The sequence below is a fragment of the Callospermophilus lateralis genome, chromosome 1 (assembly GCF_048772815.1).
Source record: "Callospermophilus lateralis isolate mCalLat2 chromosome 1, mCalLat2.hap1, whole genome shotgun sequence".
Taxonomy (NCBI): Eukaryota; Metazoa; Chordata; class Mammalia; order Rodentia; family Sciuridae; genus Callospermophilus; species Callospermophilus lateralis.
The window spans coordinates 204,927,854-204,950,456 of record NC_135305.1 but is presented as its reverse complement, the minus strand read 5'-3'; the positions used below and the strand labels follow the sequence as shown (position 1 = coordinate 204,950,456).

The 22,603-nt window shown below is 36.5% G+C and overlaps 1 protein-coding gene and 1 non-coding gene across 2 annotated transcripts in view; both read left to right on the top strand.

The window, feature by feature from the left end:
- Positions 1 to 22,603, top strand: part of Ano10 (anoctamin 10) — a 185,226-nt gene that overhangs the window by 27,966 nt on the left and 134,657 nt on the right. Inside the window, exons 7-10 of the mRNA XM_076844307.2 lie at positions 442 to 497; positions 3,462 to 3,536; positions 5,317 to 5,499; positions 17,725 to 17,916. Of these exons, the coding sequence (XP_076700422.1) occupies positions 442 to 497; positions 3,462 to 3,536; positions 5,317 to 5,499; positions 17,725 to 17,916 (506 nt within the window). The remainder of the gene's footprint in view (positions 1 to 441; positions 498 to 3,461; positions 3,537 to 5,316; positions 5,500 to 17,724; positions 17,917 to 22,603) is intronic.
- On the top strand, positions 7,701 to 7,778 carry LOC143384141 (small nucleolar RNA SNORD45). Its single transcript, XR_013089263.1, has one exon. It is a non-coding gene; the product is annotated as a small nucleolar RNA SNORD45 (small nucleolar RNA).

Genomic DNA, 22,603 nt, shown 5'->3' with positions numbered 1-22,603 from the left:
GGATCTGTACAATGTACTATGTCTAAGTAAGGATGGAAAATTGAATTTCCATCTCTTCAAGTTACTCCCTGTAAGTCACCTGTCCAGAAAACTATAATGTCCTCCTCTTAGTGGTTATGATCAGTTTTGCCACTTATCCAGGACCTTCTTTTAGTCAGTCATTTATAAGATCATTTGCCGATGCTTCCCAGATTTCTTTTTAGCATTAAAATTTTAAAAAATTCAGACCACATTATATTGCAGACCCATGAGGAATGTGTCCTTGCTTGGTGTTCTTAGTGGCAAGGAGTGACCATGACCAGAAGCCTGGCATATTTAGTGACTGAGGATCTGTGATCATATGTCTCTGCTCTGAGCAAAAGTCCCATTTTGCCTCACGACAGTGCACACATGTTTTTTTCTTATCTGAGAGAAATTATCTTTCCTTTTTTAATATTTTAGAGAATCACAGATTGGAATCTGCATACCAGAATCATCTAGTTCTGAAAGTTTTGGTGGTAAGTAGAGTTTTTATGTACAAGTCCATCTGAATTTTGAAACTAATGGATACTACTTGGTGTTTAGGATTACAAATATGAAGAGTGACTTCTAATTTAAGATAAGTTAACCTGTTTTGTATAAATAGGCAAGAGGTGATTAATAAGCATGTGTACTTTTATGTTCATGATCTTATTACAAATGCGTATGTGGTGTGAGACTTTACTATATAGAGATTAGTAATGTAGCCCATTTCCAGTTATTAAATAAAAAAGGAACCACTTTTTAGACATGTTCGTATTTAGTAACCTCTTTGAATGTTTTTGCTATTTGGTGATCCTCTAAGATACCTGCAGTCTGAATAGTGATGAAACCCTAAATTATTTTTAAAATTTTGTTAAAGAAATTTCCAAAGTCCAAGAAGTTTCCAGCATGTTTTGATGGATGGGAGGAAAGAAATGGAGAGAAAGTATTTGTATGATGCGCTTGCTGTTTATGTAAAAACTCACCCATTACATCTCTTTCCATCATTATTATAAGTCATAAAGAAGTCCCACCTTGAAAGCACCTCACTAGTCAGAGGGTTACCCCACCATCTGTGTCATAATGCAAGAATCCCTGAATTTGTTGCTGGAATGGCTCAAACATAGTCCACATACTACACACTTCGAACTAGGGTCTTTGTTCTAGCCATAGAATCATCCTAAGAAGTTTGCCTGTCTGGTTTTTCAGTCCTTAAAAGATCAGAAATCACCATTAGGAGAGTTCCAGAAGTAGGTAAACTTAGGCAAGAGCAGTTAAGAAAATAGAAGACCTGCCATAGATAAAAATTCAGTAATTTGGCCATTAAAACAAGAGCAAGTGACCTTAGCATCTTACAAAATCTCTAAAGGCCTGATTCGCATTATGAAATAATGGATATTTAAAATGTTGGTGAATCCAAAGGAAGTTGCATAATAAAGCAGAGGACCTCATATTACGTTGTTTTAGTTAGCTTTTTCATCACTGTGGCCAAAAGACCTGATAAGAACTTAGAGGAGGAAAAGTTTATTTTGGGTCATGGTTTCAGAGATCTCATTCCTGGTCAGCTAACTCCATTGCTCTGGGCCTGAGTGAGGCAGCACATCATGGCAGAAGAGCATGGAACAAGAAAACAGCTCAGGACATGACAAAAAGAAGCAGAGAGCTCAGCTCACCAGGGACAGTTTATAAACACCAGAGTCACACCCCCAGTGACCTGCTTCCTGCTGTCACACCCTACCTACCTACAGTTACCACCCAGTTAATCCACATTTGTGGATTAATCCACTGATTAGGTCATACCTCTCATAATTGAATCATTTCACCTTTGAAAATTGTTGCATTGTTTCACACATGAGCTTTTGGGGAACACTCATATCTAAACTATAACATCCATTAAGAAGTTCACTTGAAAAGACCACAAGGGAGCTTTTGCTCGCAGAGCTGAAAGCATGCATCTTTCTTAAAAAATTCAGTTATGTATAAGACTTTGTTATCTCTGGCAATGCCGGATGTGATGCCAGGTGACTGCTCTGTAAAGACCCACACATTTGAACCAGTTCCTCCTGCATTGTGTTTGTTACTCTCTCCCTTTCCCTGTAACTTTATAGAGATAGTGTTTGTCAGTCTTTCAGGCTTTGCTGTTCAACTTCCATTCTGACTTAGCATCCCTGTGCTGTGGCCATATTGATCTCACTGCTCATCATCTGGACAGTGTCCCAGCCATAACTAGGTGCTCACTCTTATACACTTAGCAGCCTCTTCCTCAGAAGGCGATGCTGTGCCACAGGGAGTAGGCAATTGGAGACTGGGAGGTAGAACCCTAAGTGCAGGATGGTGACAGGTTCTTGAGCCAGGGAACCACTTGAAGGAATGGGACTTTTTGTGGCAGAATCTCCTGGCTGGTGCCCCTACCCCCAGGCTGCCACTGTGCCTGGCAGGGCAGTGAAACTCATGCCTCTGCTGACAAAGATGCTTCTCAACTGGGCTGGTTGTTTTGACTGGTGCTAGTGCCGCCTGGCTACCCTGGTGTTTCCTGGAGGAAGGGAATCTTAGGCCCTTGAGCAGAAAGAGGCATTGGTATTTGTCCCTTGTTGTGATAGGCCCCCCTTGCCAGAGCCACACAGCTTGCTCTGTTGTCTCCTGTGTGACTTCAGGTCTGTGGGCATGAAGAAGTTTCCAAGGTGGGGCTGCTTGTTGTTATGAAGTCTTTCTTGCCGTGTTGCCTACCTTCCATGGCATCTCTCTATGGGACAGGGAAGAAGGGTACTTCCCCTGCAGCTTACTACTAGTGGGGCCTGATTGAAACCCCCATGCCCATTCCTCTGGGCTTGCTGGTATCGATGGGACTCCTATTTGAATAGGGAGCAGTGAACCAAGCTGGCCTACCAGTTCCTGGGATGGGGTTGCTGGGCCTTGGTTTTCCCTTGAGTGGGGACAACTTAAACCCCATTAAATCCAACGTTTTCAATTCTGCAAATATTTCAACAAAACTGGCACAAATGTATTTGAATAGATTGGATTAATCTGGAGCTTATATATATGTGTGTGTGTGTGTGTGTGTGTGTGTGTGTATAATGTTTGTTATTATTGTATAATCAGATACTTACATGATATGTATGTTATATAGCATATAATTATAATTGCACTCAAGTTTTTACAGGTGTTCTACACCTCTGGGATGATGGGGTAAAATGGATTAGGATGTCGATGCTGTGCTGTTCCTCTGGTCCTGGGGTCCCCAACAGTTTACTTCTTCCTAGTGCCTTTCAGAGCTCTCCTTTGGTTTCCTCTCCCATTATCCAGAGTTGATAGTGGTATTTAGTAAGAAGGCACAGGGAGATACAGTTCTGTGCCTTGTTATCTGGAACAGAAGTTCCTCATTGTGTTTTTTAATGCTGTATTTAGGAGTATAATAAGGTACTGCAAAACAGTATTTAACATTGTTTATATTTTTTTGGCAGTTCAACTTTCTAAATTGCTTCGCCTCACTCTTCTATATCGCCTTTGTCCTAAAGGATATGAAGCTTTTGCGCCAGGTCAGTGTGCATAACAGAAAAGAATATGTTTTTTCAGGTATTGGTTGGTTTCCTATATTCAGGTAATTGTCTTCAGATTATTTTTATAAATAAAATCTTTTTCAATTTTGTATATTTCTAAGCCCAATTCTAAATATGAAAAACATGAGCATGCGTGCCCTGTGTATCATTTTAAACTGATAAGAAATTAACCAATTTGCAAAATTAACCATAAAGGGCAATAAAATCAATTATGTAATTATGTGGTTCACTTCAAAGCTTGTTAAACCAGTCCCAACAGCCAAATGTATTCATTAATTGAACTTCTGGGGTGTTTTAGGCAGGGGAGATTGGTATAACCTTAATGGGTCTTTTTTTTTTTTTTTTTTTTTACCTTAACAGGTCTTGCAAATTTTATTTTTAAGTTGATAAGTTGTTGAACTTTACAGATCCTGTGCTGTGCTCTTTCTTTACTGAAATGTTTGGGAAAGTCCCACATTTATTTTGGCATCTTGTCATTTCTGGATCATGTAATAGTAGTGACTAAAAACTTGACTGCAAATTATGAATTTCTAAATTCTCATTTTGTACTTGAGCCAGTTATCAGTAAAGGGCCATTTCTTCCTGGTTCTAATATTCTGAAATGGTTTGTGAGCAGTGTCTGAAATCCTAGGATTCTTAATACTTACATGAAAGATTGGGATAATTTCCTCGGAAATTAAAAAATTTGTATAATCAGAGAAATTACAAGATTTTATAGTTGGGTGCTAATGGCTTGCATAAATGTCGTTGCTCTTATCAACTATACTAGATACATTGCTACCTTTTAAAATTATTTTTGCAAATTGGGAAAGTTAAAAATAATGTATTTGGATTTGATTAGCTGGATGTATGGACCTTCTCTGACCCCACATAGTGGTGTATTATTAAGGTATGACTTCTTATTTCTTATCTTTAGAGAGTCTCCTTTAGTTATCAGAGGGGAATGAAGGAGGACTCTTTAAAAATCAGAAGTGTAGTGCCAGCACAGGTGATGTCAGATGGAAACATTCATTTCCACCTGGGGAAGGTGGAAATTGGTCCATCATCTCTGGAAACCACTAAGGTAGCTTCCCCAAGAACCTCAGCTCATTCCTAGTAGATCATCAGAGATGTGATCAAGACTCACAGATGTGGGATATCCTATGAGAGCTTTTATAATAAGAACAATTGGAATTAAATTTAATTCAGCAGCAGTGTATGAGCTAACTAAAAAAAAATTTAGTGATATGGGAAAATGCTTTCAATATATTCAGAAAAGGAATATAAAAAAGTATGTATGTATAGGATGATTGTAGTTTAATTGTACACGATTGGGAAAACTACCTCAGGTTGTGGTAGCAGTTCTGTCATGGTTATGGAATTATGAGTAGCTTTTTGTTTCTTCTATTTTCTACTGCAAGGTGAGGATTTGCTAATTTTATAATTCAATTTTTTTTAAGTTTTTTTTTTCAAAGTTGTCAACATCATTTAGATTTTTATGTTGTGGTTAGGATGAGATGACAAAGAACACAGTTTCATGTTACTACATTTTCCTATTGACTCAATTAGCTTATTTCTTATCATCTTATTTGTATTTTAATCTAAGTCTTTTCTGTGACAACTGTAAATCAGAAACACTTCTCTAACACATAGCTTTTCTAATATTAGTTTTCATAACATAATAGCATAATTTTAAGGCCTCATTTTACTTATTACATAATTATATGCATATTATAGTTTTATTAAGCTACCTTGCCATGACTTGTGTTCTTCTCTTTAGAGCTTGGCCACACTTCTGATTACTTCCCAGCTCCTTAACCAAATAGTGGAATCTCTTCTTCCTTATTGGCTCCAAAGGAAGCATGGTGTGCAGGTGAAGAGGAAGGTGCAGTCTTTAAAGGCAGACATTGATGTTGCATTATATGAACAAGTCATCCTGGAAAAGGAAATGGGAACCTATATGGTAAGTTGGATTATTGCTGAATTAAACATTACTGGAAGTGGATAATAGTCATGCCTGTCGTACACTCATTGTCTCAGGTGAGACTATTTTATAAGTGCTTCCAGCCAGTTTCCTCTCTGAACCACTTTAAAGTTGAAAAGATGGGGTCAGGGGTATAGCTCAGTGGTAGTGCACTTGTGTAGCATGCAGAAAGCCCAGGATTTGATCCCCACCCCCCATCCCCCGACAGTGCATTAAAATGCTGCCATCTTGGATCAAAAGTTATGCCCAATAACACCAAAGGGCAAGTTTAGGAAATTAATTGACAGTTTTGCAGAGCCAGGAGGCGAGAATACTTGCTCCAAACATGAATAGAGCAAGGGAGAAGTGACTGCCCAGAGAAGCAACAGCATTGCTCACTCTTGGCATTTCAAACTCATAGAAAATTATCACTCAAGCAAAAGATTGAGGACCACTGCTGAAAATGGAATGCCAATGCGAAGATTAATTTTTAGTTTAAATTAGTGGTGTTGTAGATATAAATCAGTTCCTTTCAGACAATTTATTTTTAGGAACTATAAGAAAATTAGTAGAGATTTAGTTGCTTATAATATTTGAAAAGTCTAGCTCATAAAAATCTAGCCATGTATGCATAAACTTTTATTGTGCTCTACCCGTGTTCACTGTCTGTATTTGGTGGGGTGGGATTTTTTGATTACATTTCTTTCAGGGCTCTTTTTCATGCATTCTGTGCCTTCCTTTTGGGCATGGTAAAAGATCTATTTCTTGGTGAAATAGATCCCTCAGTAGTTCACTCAGTGAGGGTCAATTTTGTTAGACATCTGTAGTTACATTTTTTGTGGAGGATAAGTTCATCTTTTGATTACTGAGTTCCTTAGCTGGATTTCATAGTTTTTCTAATATGCTAAAGAATTTTGGTTTTTATGTTCATCTTCAGTAAGAGTTCTCCCTCTTCTCTCTGCTCACTTCTCCGTGCCTTATTTATTGCAGCTGTTCTCTGGGGCTCCCACCCCTGGTTTGCTGGGGATTCTCTATTTCTGGTCATGGAGCCAGTAGGTAGCTGTCCACACAAACTGTAGTTCCTGGCTGCAGTTGTAACTTTTTTCAGCCTCCCTTTCAAGATGGGTGGGGGTTGACTTTCCGCCTGGTTCCAGTTAAACTCCAAGGAAGGGTGCTCTCTGTTCTCAGTTCTCCTGCCTGACAGGAAGCAGATCTGAGCCACCTCGGCCTGCCTGTGGAGTTGGAGCCTGGCCATGTTCTGCCTTCCCATCTTGCTTTTATTCCATTTCTTACGTATGCACCTGTTTTTCTTGTTTCTGACTGGGGATATGTCTTTTGATTAAAATATCTATATGCACAGTTGCATTTTCTATCATTTCTGTGTTTAGGGGAGAAGATATAAAGTATAAATACACAGCACAATTAGAATGACAGTGCCACTTGTGCTTATATGTGAACGGCAGAGAACATGCACATAGAGGAGGAGTTAGAGATGGGGAGCTCATGGATACAGTGGAGCTGCCCTTTCTGAATGCCCATCTGCTGTGGGTTAAAACCCAGTCTCAGTTAAGTCACATTATATCAGGATCCTCTTCTTGCTTGTGCAAGGAGTAGTTTTTTGTGGGGAGCCAGATTTGTTTTTCTTCCTTCATGCTATTCCAGAAACTAACCCAGCAGTCTCTCCATCATGCTCATCATTCACCCTCCCTGCCCGGGAGGCCACATTTTCCCAGCCTTCACCAGCTGCTCCTGGCTCTCCTTCTTCCTTCCTCTTGGTGCCTGCCCCAATTCTCAACAGCTTTCCTATTTTAAACTAAGCAAACCCCTCACCTCCTGTGTGGTTTGTCCTGTCTCTTTCTTGTCCCTCACAATTTCTTGAGATAAAGTCTCCATATTATTGTCAGTGTCCTAATTTTCTTCCTATAATCCGTTAGAATCTGCTTTCGGTTATTCTTTTTCTCTGAAATTGGGTAAATGACATCACCCCCTAAAGTGCCCAAACCAAGCTCACAATGTCTCCAGAGAACTTTATCCTCTTTTCCCTGGCTCAGTAAATGGTATGCAATAATCCAAATAACACAGACCTGTGTGTACAGTTCTTACTCCTCTGAGAACTGCATGCAGTAAGGTGACACTGCCAAGATCATAGATCTTACCTCTTGTGGCATTTCAGTCCAACTGACAATGCCTTTATGAAGGAAGGTGAAGGAGGCTTGTATTACCTGAATTTACTGCTTATGTGTGATAGCACTTCAGCTCTAGAATTACACTGAGATTTTGAAGAAAAGTAGAAGCTCTATGTTGTTAGTCATTTGGTGACTAAATCAGGAACAGGGGTCAAGACTTGGTTTTCCCAGTTTATAGTCTTTCTGTTGTATAGCTCAAAGGATATGTGATGTGACATGAGAAGAACTGGTGTATTAATCTTTCTGGCAGGTCCTGGGACTGTAAGTGAACTCCAGGCTTACAGGGTTCCTTCTCAGCTTGCCTGTAGGGTCCTCCTGGTCTCCCATAAGTTCCCAGTGTACTCTCTCCACTGGAGCAGCATTAGGTATTTGTTATCTTTAATGTATTTGGAGAGGAGAAATGCTTTGGGGCACATTTGTTCTAGATGATTGTTTCTGGTACATTGATCCTTCCCTGTGGTGTATTTTGCTCCTCACTGAAGTCAGAAAATTTAGGATTACATGTTCTGTGATTTCATCCTGACTGCCTGCATGAGTCTAAGATAATGTTGCCAAGCTTTGGGAAAAAGCAGTTTGGTTGAAATTTTTGAGAACATTATTGTAAAAGTAATACTTGCTCACTTACTATAGAAAACTTGGCAAATGCAGGATAGAACAAATAAGAAAAAGGAATTCCTCTGTCATATCCACACCTAGGATGACCCACTGGCGCCCCTGACCCCTGCTCCACCAGCTCCAGACTAGGGCTGTGCAGCTTCTTGGGTCTTCACTGTCCACTGCTGTCCTTTTCTTGAAACTGCTAGTTTTTACCCAACTACCTAGCCAAGGAAGGTTGAATTTTCATAATGCCTGCTCCACCCAGAACAGTAATCGCCCCACAGTAAGTGAGCTGCTGTCTCTTAAGCTAGACATTAGTGAGGTTTGCCAAAAATGTAAGTGATGTCCCTTTTTACACTTAAACAAGTGTATTTTTCTAAAAAAAAAAAAAAAAAGAAAAGAAAAAAGAAAAAACGAAAAAGAAATGTGGTATATATACTCAAAGAAATATTATGAAGCTTTAAAGAAGAGAGAAATTGTAGCATTTGCCAGTAAATGGATGGAGCTCGAGAATATTATGCTAAGCGAAATAAACCAATCCCAAAAAACCAAAGGCCTGATGTTTTCTGTAATATGCGGATGCTTATTCACAACTAGAGAAGAATAGTATTACCTTAGATTAGGTAGAGGGAAGTGAAGGGAGGGGAGGGGATGTGGGGATAGGAAAGATAGTAGAATGAAATAGACATTATTACTTTATATATTTTTGTGACTGTATGACCAATGTGATTCTACAACATGTATACTCAGAAAAATAAGAAATGATATCCCATTTATGTGTCAAAGTGTATAAATGTATTCTACTGACATGTATAACTAATTAAAACAAATTAAAAAATTAATTAAAAATAAAGTTATGTTAAAAACAAGTATATTTTTCTAAATATATTTTATTTTTGTTAATGTTATTATTTTAATGAATTAATGAAAAAAATTTAAATTTGAGTTTTAATTTCAATATGATAAATATCACTAGATAAAACTCATATGAGCATGTCCTTAACATCCTCAGTAACGTTTAAGAGTCTAAGCTACAAAGTTTGAAAACTGCAGATCCAGAATAGTCTCCCTCTCTCATGCTTGAAGACACTGACTTTTTTGAATCTGTTGTCCATTTCCTCATGAGGCCACTGTGAATGATGTTGGAGGTGCCCTGCTCTTTTACCAGTCAGGAGACTCTACCCTTGTCCCTTTGGTGGGGCCACTGGCTTGATCACTTGGTTGACTTGCTGGCAGATTGTAAGGATTCTTTTTAATTTTATAATGAGTTATCCTTGGGTAGATACTTTGAGACTTCTCTGTTCCCTATACATGTCTTTTTTTTTTTTTAGTTGTTCAAAACATTACAAAGCTCATGACGTATCATCTTTCATACATTTGACTCAAGTGGGTTATGAACTCCCATTTTTACCCCAAATACAAATTGCAGAATCACATCGGTTACACATTCACATTTTTACATAATGGCATATTAGTGACTGTTGTATTTTGCTACCTTTCCTATCCCCTACTATCCCCCCTCCCCTCCCCTCCCATCTTCCCTCTCTATCTCATCTGCTGTTGTTCAGTTCTCTCCCTTGTTTACCCCCCCTTTCCTCTCACAACCTCTTATATGTAATTTTGTGTAACATTGAGGGTCTCCTACCATTTCCATACGATTTCCCTTCTCCCTTTCTCTCCCCCCACTCGTCTCTGTTTAATGTTAATCTTTTCCTCATGCTCTTCCTCCCTGTTCTGTTCTTAGTTGCTCTCTTTATATCAAAGAAGATATTTGGCATTTGTTTTTTAAGGATTGGCTAGCTTCGCTTAGCATAATCTGCTCTAATGCCATCCATTTCCCTGCAAATTCCATGATTTTGTCATTTTTTAGTGCTGCGTAATACTCCATTGTGCCCTATACATGTCTTTAAAAATGTATTTTCTAATCATTGCTAGCATATGGAAATGCTGTTGAGTTTTGAGTCTTACCGAGCATGTTTGCTGAATGCTGCTATTCTTTCCGGTATTTTTTCCCCAAATGTTTATTTTCTTTCTTTCTTCAGTTTTTATTCTTTTTATTATATCTTTTAGGCTTATTCTCATGTTCACTATAATTTGGATAGAAGTGGTTATAACAGCAATATTTTTCTTGTTCCTGATTTTTTGTCTTCTCTCCATTGGGTGTTATATTTGTTCCATGTTGCTGGGGTATAACTTTTATCAGTTTAAAAATGTTTTCTGTTGCTTATTTTCTAAAGATTTTTAAAATCATGAACAATGTTAAGCTTTATCAAGGGTTTTTTTTGTTGTTGCTTCTGTTGTGATTGTTATATTATTTCCTTAATTTATTAGTGTTTTTATTAATATGAGTACATTTCCTAGTGGAACACCATGTTCAAATTTGAATGATTAACTATTTGTTCAGTGTTTTTATGTGCATTGCTATGGTCAAGTATGCTAATATCTTATTTGGGGTTTTTAAACCATCGGCTCACAATTTTCCTTTCTCAGTCACTTGAGTTCATTACGGAAACCCTGTTTCAAACATAGAGCATTTAGCAGGTATTCAGTATAATACTTAATAAGGAACAGTGTTGGGAAAAGAACAGCCCAGATTCTGTGGTCTCTGCCCTGTGGCCTTCATTCTATGCCTTTTTCCTGCCATTCAAATCTACATTATATGAGTAAGCTCTGTGCAGGGAACTCTGAGACAAACGATGTAAGGAACAAGTGGGGTGGGTCACTCCAAACCTGGAACTATATCTTCATACACTTAATAAAGTAGATATGTAAAATTAGCTATGGCTTTCACTGTCATAGTATTTTTAAAAACTATTTTGTTCTTAAAGTTTGTACTTAAGTTCTTAGAATTGTCTTAGTTGGTCATTCCTAACTTTCCAGGGAATAAAGTAGAGAAGTGCCTTAGTTAATGTATTCTTATATTATGTCTGTATTTACTTTGTTAAACATGTATTTTTTTTTCCTTCTTGATGTTGGGTTATCCTGGTTTGCTAAATTTATTGTTTTAAATGCACTCAGAAGTTTAAAAATACTGATTCACTCAGAATCCCCTGGTGGGATTGAAACACAGAATAGAGAGTACACTGCTGTGCTGCTGGGAAGGGCTCTGTACATTAACAATGCCAGAGGCCTGTGTGTGACTCCCAGAGCCTGCCCAGGAGCATCTGAGAGATACTGACTGCACATACCTACAAAGGCTTGACCTTTACAAGCTGGAACAGTATAATTTTGAATGCTGAGCATAGGATGTTAGGATTTCTTAAGACTGAACTATGGTAAAAATGGCTTGATTGCTAAAATTTTTACTCTTTCCCAACTTGTGATTTCTTCACTCTTCAAGGAAGTAAATTGATATTATTTTCCTGGGCATATTTAAAAACCACATCTTGATGCTTGCAACACAACATAAGGAAATATTTTCTGGAGCCAAATGCAACCAGTGAGCAGTTTAGAGACTGCTCCCCACTGAGCCCATGCTGAACATTTGGCTTGCCAGCTCCAAGGTACAAGTGTTTGGTGTTTCTCTCTGCTGAATCTTGAAAATAGCCACTGAGACCTGGAATCCCTGGGCTATTTCTTGCAAATATCTGGAGCATTTGAAAGAAGCACTTCCTCCATTCCTACTCCCCACAACTGTGTTTAGGATTTTCTATATAAGTGAAGTATAAAGTAAGAAAAGAAACTGGCTGGAAGTAGAATCTGACTTATACTAAAGTGTCAGCTACTGATTCTAACATGTTTATCTTGATGAAAGACCATGTGGGAGATATAGCAATAATTATTATATTTATTAACTTTAAATATAGTGCTCAATATTGCTTATTTTTTTCAATATTGTTTGGAAACAGTATATAAATATTTCTCTTAAACTGGAATTATTATTGTGTGTGTGCTACATGATCCTGAGACATGAGGATGCCAGAAGTTGGATAAACACTGGCAATAAGATGTGAGCGTGGCTTCTGGTGTCATGCAGGCTGGCTCTATACCTTGATCACTGTGCCCTGAGATCACAGTACCTAGCTAGTACACAGTACCTCGTCCTGATCTCCCAGGTCAGGACATGTGAGGTATTGTGAGCCCTCAGCCTCTGTTGAGGCACTTGAGTGGCACTGTCCAGATGTGGTGACTGAGATTAAGAGGAGTCCCACCACACTGAAGGCTCCTTTCTGCAGTTATTAAAGATCACAGTGACTTTTTTTCACTTCCCCTCTGTAGAAAGGGGGATTTCCTTATGGTATCCCCATTTTCTGTCACTAATGAAGCCAGTAATATATCTCTTCTTTGACCTCATTAATGTTTCTGCTACTTCTCTTAGTGACTCTGGGCTGGGTTTCTTGTTACCATCAGTGGTATTTTTCTCTTTACTTTAAATTGAGATGTAATTTACCTACCATAAAATTCACCACAGTTTAATAGTTTGTAGTAAATTTACAAGTCTGTGCTCCTGTCACCCCTTGTCACTCCAGACATTTCATCATTCCATGTCCATCAGCAGTCCTCCTTTCCTCAGCCTTTGGCAGCCACTAATCTATATTCTATGTCTGTTATAGTTTGGTCTGGAACGTCCCCCAGTGTCTCATGTATTGAAGGGCTTGGTCCCCAGCTGATGGTGCTGTTGGGAGGTGGTGGAAACCTTGGGAGATGGGCCTAATTGGAAGAAATGGGTCACTGGAAAGGGGTGGGTACCTTTGAAGGGTACATCTTGTTCCTGGCCCCTGGCGTTCTCTTTCTCTGTGCTTTCTGGCCACCTTGAGGTGAGCAGTTTTCTTCCACATGCCCTCTACCATGATATTTCTTCCTGCCTCAGGCCTAAAGCAATGGAACCATTTGATCATGGACTGAAACTCCTGAAGCTTTGAGTCAAAAAAACCCCTGTTGTCCTCCAAGTTTTTTTTGTCAGGTATTTCATCATAGTGATGAAAAGCTAATACAGTAACTACAGATTTACCTATTCTTTGCATTTCATATAAATGAAATCATGTAATATGTGACTTTTTGTGTCTGACTTCTTTTTACTAAGCATAATGCTTGTTAGGATTGTCCATATTGTAGCATGTACTGGCACTTCATTCCTTTTTATGACTGAATAATATTACTATTTTATGGATATACTGCATTTTGTTCATTTGTAGTGGACATTTGGGTTGTTTCTACATTTTGGTTATTATGACTAATGTTATAAGGTTTTGTATGAATAGATGTATAGACATACATTACCACATTCTGGGTCATATGAGTTAACTCCCTGTGTAACTTTTGTAGGAATCACAAGATTGTTTTAAAAGCAGTGGTATAGTTTTATATTCCTGTCATCCCTGTATTAGAGTCCTGATTTTGACATGTACTCATCCCAACTTGCAATTTTCTGCTGGGTATTTTCTTTCTTCTTCTTCTTCTTTTTTTTTTTTTTTTGGTAGCCATCCTCGTGGGTTTGAAATGATAGCTCATTGTGTGTTTGACATATATTTCCTTAAGGACTGAGGATGTTGATCATTTCTTTATGTGCTTCTTGGTCATTTGTATATCTTCTTTGGAGGAGTATATATTCTCATTATTTGCAAATTTTTTGATTGGATTGTGTTTTTATTCTGTTGTGAAAATTATTTATATATTTTGAATCCAAGTCTCTTTTAAAAATATTTTTTAGCTGTTGATAGACCTTAATTTTATTTTATTTATATGCAGTGCTGAAAATCGAACCCAGTGTCTCATACATGCCAGCCAAGTGTGCTACTGCTGAGCCCCAGCCCCAGCCCCCGCCTGAATCCAAGTCTCTTATTGGATATATAACTTGCAAATATTTCCTTCCGTTCTTTGGTTTGTCTTTTTACTTTCTTTTTTTCTTTCTTTTGTCTGTCTTTTACAGTGTTGGGGATCAAACCCAGGGCCTCACACATGCTGGGCAAGTGTTTCACCACAGAGCTATACTACTAGCCCTCCTTTTCTTAATATTGTCCTTTGATCTACAAATGTTTTTAATTTTGGAGTCTGATTTATCTCTTTTTTTTGATGCACGTGAGTTTGGGGTTACATCTAAGAAACCATTATTTCTAATCCCATGGTCAGTCAAATCTACCCCTAGATTTTCTTGTGAAAGTTCTATGCTTTTGCTTTAATATTTAGGCCTTTGATCCATTTTGAGTTAATTTTTATGTTTGATGTGAGGGAGAGGTCAGTTTCAAATTTGTTCTTTGATATCTAGTTGTCCTACCTCCATTTATTGAAAAGATCATTTCTTCTCCATTGAATGGTCTTGGCACTCTTATTGAAAATTATATGACCTTTGATGTAGGGGTTTATTCCTGGATTCTTAATGCTATATTCCTTAGACCTGTCTGTTTTTCCTTATGCTAGTATCACCCTGTCTTGATACTGTAGCTCAGTGGTAGGTTTTTAAAATTAGGAATTGTGATTTTTTTTTTTTTTTTGAACTTTGTCTTTTTCAAGATTGTTTTGGCTGTTCTGGGTTCCTTGAAATTCCATCCAAGTTTTAGAATCAACTTATCCATTTCTATAAAAAAATGCAATTGAAATTTTGATTGGGATTGCACTGAATCTACAGATCAGTTTGAGGACTATTGTCATCTTAATGACATTAGGTCTTCCACCTTAGTAAATACAGAATGTCTGTACAATTTTAGGTATATTTCAGTTTCTTTTAACAGTGTTTTGTGGTTTTCAATGCACAAATCTTACTCTAATTTGGCTACATTTTTATAGATAAATTATTCTTTTCAATGTTATTACGACCGGAATTGTTTTCTTAATTTTATTTTCAATTTGTATTGCTAGTATATAGAAATTCCATTGATTTTTGTGTGTTTATCATGAATCCTGCAACTCTACTGAAATCATTTGTTAGGTCTCAGGATTTTTTGTGGATTCTTCAGGAATGTATAAGATTATATTTTCTGCAAATACAGATAGCTTTAATTTTTTAACTCTTCTGGATAGCTCATTTCTTTTTCTTGCCTAATTTTACTGGTTAGAACCTCTAGGTCCGTGTTGAATAGAAAAGAACAGGTGTCTTTGTCCCATTCCTGACCTTGGTTGGGAAGCTTTCAGTCTCTAACCTTTAATGTGTTAACTGTGGTTGTTTTGTAGATATGGCTTATCAGCTTGAGGGGATTTCCTTCTATTCCAAATTTGTTGAGTGTTTTTATCATGAAAGGGTTTTGGATTTTGTTTTTCTGTTTTTAAACTTTATTATATTAACGTGGTTGGTCACATTAATTGATACATATATGTTGAACTAATCTCATAATCCTAGGATTAATTTCACTTAGTCATGGTTTAAATTACTTTTGATATGCTGCTGGATCCAGCTTGATTGTATTTTGTTGAGGCCTTTTACATTTCTGTTCATAGGAGATATTGGTTTATAGTTTTCTTGCAATGTGTTTGTATGATTTTGGTACTAGGATAATATAGGCCTCATAGAATAATTTGGGAATTGTTCCTTCCTCTTCTTTTTGAAAGAGTTTGAACCCTGTTATGAATTCTTCTTTAAATTTTATAGAGTTCACCAGTGAAGCTGTCTGGCTCTTGGCTTTTCTTTGTGAAAGTTTTTGATTATGAACTCTATCTCTTTACTTGCCAGAAACAGAACAGATGTTCGTTTCTTCTTGAGTCACTTTTAGTAGATGTGTCACTCTGGGAGTTTGCCCATTTTATCTATACTCTATTTTCTTTTGGCATCCAATTATTCATAATATTCCCTTATAATCCTTATAATCAGTGTAACAGTCGCTCTTATATTCCTGCTTTTAATAATTTGAATCTTCTCTTTTTTTCCTAGAACATTAAATAATGCTTTTTCTTTCTTACTTCTTCCTCCTTTCCTTCCATCCATCTATCCATCCATTCATCTTTTTAAAAAATGTTTTTCTAAGAACCAATTTTTTTTGTTTCATTGATCTTCTCTACTGGTTTCCTATTCTATTTTGTTTATTTTCATCCAGTTATTTATTTCCTTCTGCTTGCTTTGGATTTAGTTTAATTGTGTTTTTCAAGTCTGTTTTGACAGAAGTTTATATTGTTTTGAGATGTCTTATTTTTTAACAGATGCATTCACAGTCTTAAATTTACCATTGACCACTGCTTCTGTGACATCCTGTAAGTTTAGGTATATTGTACCCTTATTTTCATTCATCTTAAAATATTTTCTAATTTCTCATGTGATTTTTTTCTTCTTTGACACTTTTTTTTAATGTTGTTCAATTTTCATATATTTGTGAATTTCTGAAATTTCCTTGTTACTGATTTCCAGTTTCCAGAGAGGATACTTTGTATGATTTTAAGACTTTTAAATTTATGAGAATTGTTTCATGGCTTAACATAACATCTATTTTGGAGCATGTTCCACTTGCATTTGAGAAGAATGTGAACTTTGCAGTTGTTGAGTTCAGTGTTCTTAGCTATGTGTTAGGTCTCTGCTTTTGTGTTGGGCATGCTATAAGCACCAGGAAGTTTACAACTCCTGCTTGTGCATAGCATTACGGTCAATTAGAAGTGAGATCATAGAGTTTTCTCAGGTCTGAGCATGTATATGGTTGTGAGCATGTATATGGTCGTATGTAAGTGCCTGTTCTTCTAGAGTCCCAGGAAAGTGTTAGAGCTTTTTAAATCACCTATTGACTTTTCATTCCTCAGCTTTACCTTTAATTCTCTGGCTAGTCTATTGTTTGTCAGAGTTCCACCCTCCACCCAGGGAGACATAATGTTGGAACATTTGACAACCACCCCTAGGGAGAAGCCTTTGGCACTGGGAGAGACTTTGAAAACAAGTTTGAGTGGGAGTGTTCTAGAGCAGCACTAACCACATGGAATAATGACTTCTCTTTGGGAAGGAGGCTTTCAAAGATCTCCATTCCCACTCTGTTGCCTCTGATACTGGGAATGCATGCTGTTATGTTTCAAGGCTGCTGCAGAGCCAAGGATTGGGAGATAAAACGAAAATATGATACAATTCCATAAAACTCAGCTGTTTTTCTTCATTATCTGCCATCTGAGTTGCTGCCAGCCAAAGGTTAGATTCTAGAGTAATAAAAACATTGATTCTGGGAAACTTTTCTGATTTTTCCGCCCTTTTAATGAAAAGGTAAAGTTTTGGTGATCATTACCAAGTTCACTGGCATGATCACCATTGATTTATTTAATGAAGATCGGGGACTGACATTCTGGGGTGTCCATGATACGAAGGTGCCATCTCTAACAAAAACACTGGATTATTTCTTTTTAGTTGGTTGAGCAAGCATGTTTAGCTTTGCCATTGTTTGCCATACAAAAAATATAATGATTCAGTAATTTGGCACAAGAAAATGAGCAACTAAATCTTTTTTATTCTTTATTTCAGTGATTTAATATAAAATCACTTTGGGTAGTATTCCTCTTATATAACATTAAAACAATACCTCTTTCTTGTCATTTACATTTGCAGGGAACCTTCGATGATTACCTGGAGTTATTCCTGCAGTTTGGTTATGTGAGCCTTTTCTCCTGTGTTTACCCATTAGCAGCTGCCTTTGCTGTGCTAAATAATTTCACTGAAGTCAATTCAGATGCCTTAAAAATGTGCAGAGTTCTCAAACGTCCATTCTCAGAACCTTCAGCCAGTATTGGTGTATGGCAGGTAATTATTTGAGAAAAAATATTTTTAAAAATATGAGACATTATGACAAAACAAACAAACAAACAAACAAACAAACAAAAAACACCAATCAAAAAAGCAATCCCTAAAAGAGAGATTAGCAAAACTAGAGGTTAGTCCTTACTCAGCAGCATAATAGCTATATGACCTTACAAAGCCATTAACTTTAACTTCCTTTCTCTGGCTTCACTTTTTTAAATTTTAAATTTGGCATGTGGGGCAGATAAGATGAAAGATATAATCTCTGAGGACCCTTACAGATTTAAAACTGACAATTCTCAGGGAAAGAATCTGGCAGAGACTTTTTCTCCTGGGGTAGAAAGAGGCCCTCCCTGATGCAGTCTCAGTGGAGACCACATGAGAGCCTAGATTTCTGCTCCTACCTGTGAAGGCAGTAATGAAGCTCCTGCTAGGTGAACTCAGAGTAAGCATAATGGAGTGTGCAGTGGAGGTGACATGGGAATACAGATCAGGCATTTGTACCTCTCTCAGCAAGGAGATGTTAGTGGAGGTCTAGTGAGAAACCAGAGCACCCACTTCTCTCTAGTAATCATAACGATTTCCTGCCTCAGCTATTAATGGTATCCATTAGGGAACCTGGACTGCTACCTTCACCTGGTAGTAACAAGATATTACCCCTCTTCCTTTGCTGAAGTGCTGTCCAGAACCAACTACAACAGAAGGTTTAAAGACCCAGAGCCTCATAGTACCCAAAATGCCCAGGTTTCTATTTTTTTTTAAAAAAAATCACTCATCATACCAAGAACTGGAAAGATACCAAACTGAATGAAAAAAGACAATCAGCACATGCTGCCATTGAGATGACACAGATGTTAGAAATACTGGACAAAGATTTTAAAGAAGTCATGATAAAAATGCTTCAACAAGTAATTATGAACACACCTGAAACAAATGAAAAAGAATTTGACTGTCCCAGCAAAAAAAGAGAAGCTATAAAAGAGAATCAAATTGACATTTTATAATTGAAAATATAATAGCTGAGACAGAAAACTAAGTGGATGGGTACAACAGCAGAATGGAAGGTGGGATAGAGGAAAGAATTAGGACCTTGGAGATGGAACAAAGAAATTACACAATCTAAACAACGAGAAAATAGACCATAAGAATCAACATAGCCTCAGTGACCTGTATGACTGTAACATTCATTGAAGTTATAGGAAATGATGAAGGAGGGGCCAAAAATATTTGAAGAAATAATGGCCACAAACTTTTAAAATTTGGTGAAAGACCTAAAAAAAAAATAGATTCAATAAGCTGTGTAAACCCCAAACTAGATAAGTCCAAAGAAATCTGTGTCAAGACACATTGTACTAAACATATGAAAACTTAAGACAAAGATTTGGGAACACTAAAAGAAAAATGTCATTTTACCTATAAGAGAGAAACAGTTAGAAGAGCCAGTTTCTCACTGGAAACCACAGAGGCCAGAAGAAAGTAGCATGATAGTTTCAAGTCCTTAAAGAAAAATTTAATTAATATAGAATCCTACATCAAGAGAAGATATCCTTCAGAAGTGAAGGAAAAATCAAGACACTGCGGATGAAGAACTAAGAATTTCCTGTCAGCAGACCTTTTCTAAAAGAATGACTAAAGAAAGTTCTCCAAACTAAGGAAATGGTAAAAGAAGTAACAGTAGATAAATTCACAGTTATCGTTCAGGATTTCAACACTCCTTCCTCAACAATTGATACAACAACTAAATACAAAATCAGCAAGAATACAGAAGAATTTATTGATTCCATCAAATAACAGTATCTAATTGACATTATAGAACATTCCAAACAACAACAATAGAATACACATTTTTTTCTAATGCATTCAGAATGTTCAATAAGATAGACCATATCTTGGTACATAGAACAGAATTGAAATCATACAAAGTATGGTCACAGTGGAACCAAACTAAAAATCAGTAACAGAAAGATAACAGCAAAATCTCCAAATACCTGAAAACCAAATAACACATTTCAGAATAGCCATGTGTCAGAGAAAATCAAAAGAATCATGAAGCTAAATAAAAATGCAAGTACTGTATATCAAAATTTGTGAGGCATAGGTAAAGCAGCCCTGACAAAGAAATTTATAGCATTAAATGCATGTGCTGGAAAAAATTCAGGTAAAAAAATCTCACTTCCTGTTCAAGAAACTAGAAAAGGAAAATAAACTCAAAGCAAGCAGAATAAAGAAATAATAAAGAGAAGGTACAAACCAGTGAAGATGGAAGCAAAAATAATAGAAAAGATCAGTGAAACAAAATCTGGCTTTTTGAAAAGGTAAATTCCAATTGATAGACATCTAGCAAGACAAAAAAAGAGAGAAAAGACAAATAACAATATAAAAATGAAAGAGGATGTCACTATAGATCTTATAGTCATCAAAAGGGTAACAAGGGAATTCTGTGGGCAGCTCTACAAGCACAAACTTGACAACTTGGGTGAAATGAACCAATTCTTTCAAAAAGTACAAAGTTTCACAACTCACCTAAAATGAAATAGACCATTTAAGCAGACCTATTACCATGAAGGAAATTGAATTTGTAATTACAGACCCTCCCCTCCCCTGCCAATCAGTGTTCTGGCTCAGATAATTTCACTGGTGAATTCTACCATTTAAAGAAGAATTAACACTGGGGCCTGAGGTTATGGCTCAGCAGTAGAGCACTCGCCTAGCACATGCGAGATGGTGGGTTTGATCCTCAGCACAACATAAAAATAAATAAAATAAAGGTATTGTGCCCAACTATAACTAAAAAAAAAAAAAAAAAAAAAAAAATTAAAGAAAGATGGGGCTGGGATTGTGGCTCAGCAGTTTAGCACAGGCGGGACCCAGGTTCAATCCTCAGCACCACATAAAAATAAAGCATTTTGTTGTGTCTATCTATACCTAAAAAATAAATGTTAAAAAAGAAAGAATTAACACTAATTTACAGAAAATAAAGGAGGAAAAAAGATTTCCCAATTCATTTTATGAATTATACTATCAATTCAATAGCAAAACCAGACATAAAGAGTTTTAAAAAATCTCTCATGAATATATACACAAAACATCTTAAAACCTACTAGCAAGTATAATTTGGCAATGTTACTAGAATTATATACCATTATAAGGGGGATTTAGTCCAGGGATGAAGCCTGCTTTTGCATTTGAAAATATATTGATATAATCCACCATAATAACCTAAAGAAGAAAATCACATGATTATACTAATTAATGCAGATGAAGTATTTGACAAAAGCTAAACCTCATTCAAACTCAGAAAAATAAGAATACTTCAACTTGATAAAGAACATCTATTAAAATCCTAAAGTTCATATCATACTCAGTGGTGAAACAATGAATGCTTTCTTTCTAAGATTGAGAAGAATGCAAGCATGTGTACTCTTACTACTTTTATTAAGCCTAAGTACTGGAAGTTTAGTGTAAATAATTAAGAAAAAGAATAAAAGACATACTAATTGAAAAGGAAGAAATCAGGCAGCCCCAAGTTGCATATGATATGATTGTTTACATAGAAAGTTCCAAAGAATCTGCAGAACTCTCTTAGAGCTAATAAGGGTGTTTGATAGGGTTTCAGGATTGTTACACAGAAATCAGTCACAGTTCTATATACTAACAATGAAATGTGAAGAAATTTTAAAACAGCAACATTTGTAATTGCTTCAAAGAACTTGAAGATATACACTTAACGTGTTTGGGATCTGAATGCTGATAATTATGAAATTCTGAGGAAAGAAATCAAAGATCTGAGTAAATGGAGAAACTTAACATGCTTGTGGATTAGAAGACTGAACAGAATAATGATGTCATTTTTTCCCAAGTTGATCTATAGATTTAATGCAGTAACTGTCAAAATCTTAGTAAGGATTTTTACAGACATAGACAGTTTATTCTAAAATTTATATGGGTAGCACAGGCACTTGGATATCTAAACCAATCTTTAGAGAGAGAAATCAAGTGTTAGGACAAGACATGCTACCTGGCTACCCGATATTAAATCTTATTACATAATCAAGTAATAAGTAATCAAGATGATGTAGTATTAGTAGAAGGAAAGACACAGAAGAATGGAGTTGAGAACTCAGAAATAGTCCCATACCAGTATGCCCAAGTGGTTTTTGACAAGGCTGCCAAAGTAATTCATTCAGTAGGGCAAGGACAGCATTTTAAACTTGGTGCCAGATTAATTGGACACACTTTATTAAAAAAAAATCACAAAATGGATCGTGTGATTAAGTAAAAAATGTAAACCTATAAAACCTTTAGGAAAAAAATGCAGACAATCTTTTGGTTCTAGAGGAAGGAAAAAAGGTTTTAGATGTAAAACCAAAAGTATAATTCATAAGAAGGAAAAATATATACATTGAATTTAATGACAGTTTTTAAAATTTCTTCAGTGAAAGCCCATGTGAAAGAATATGAACAGACTGAGAGAAAGTATTCATAAACCACATATCTGACAAAGGACTAGTATCTAGAATATATAAAGAGCTCTCCAAACTCAATAGTGAAAATAAACAGTCTGGTTTGGAAAGGACCAAACATATGCACAGGCATTTTTCCAAAGAGGACATGCTAATAGCAAATAAGTACATATAAAGATGTTGCACATTATCCAGGGAAATGCATACCAAAACCACAATTAGATACT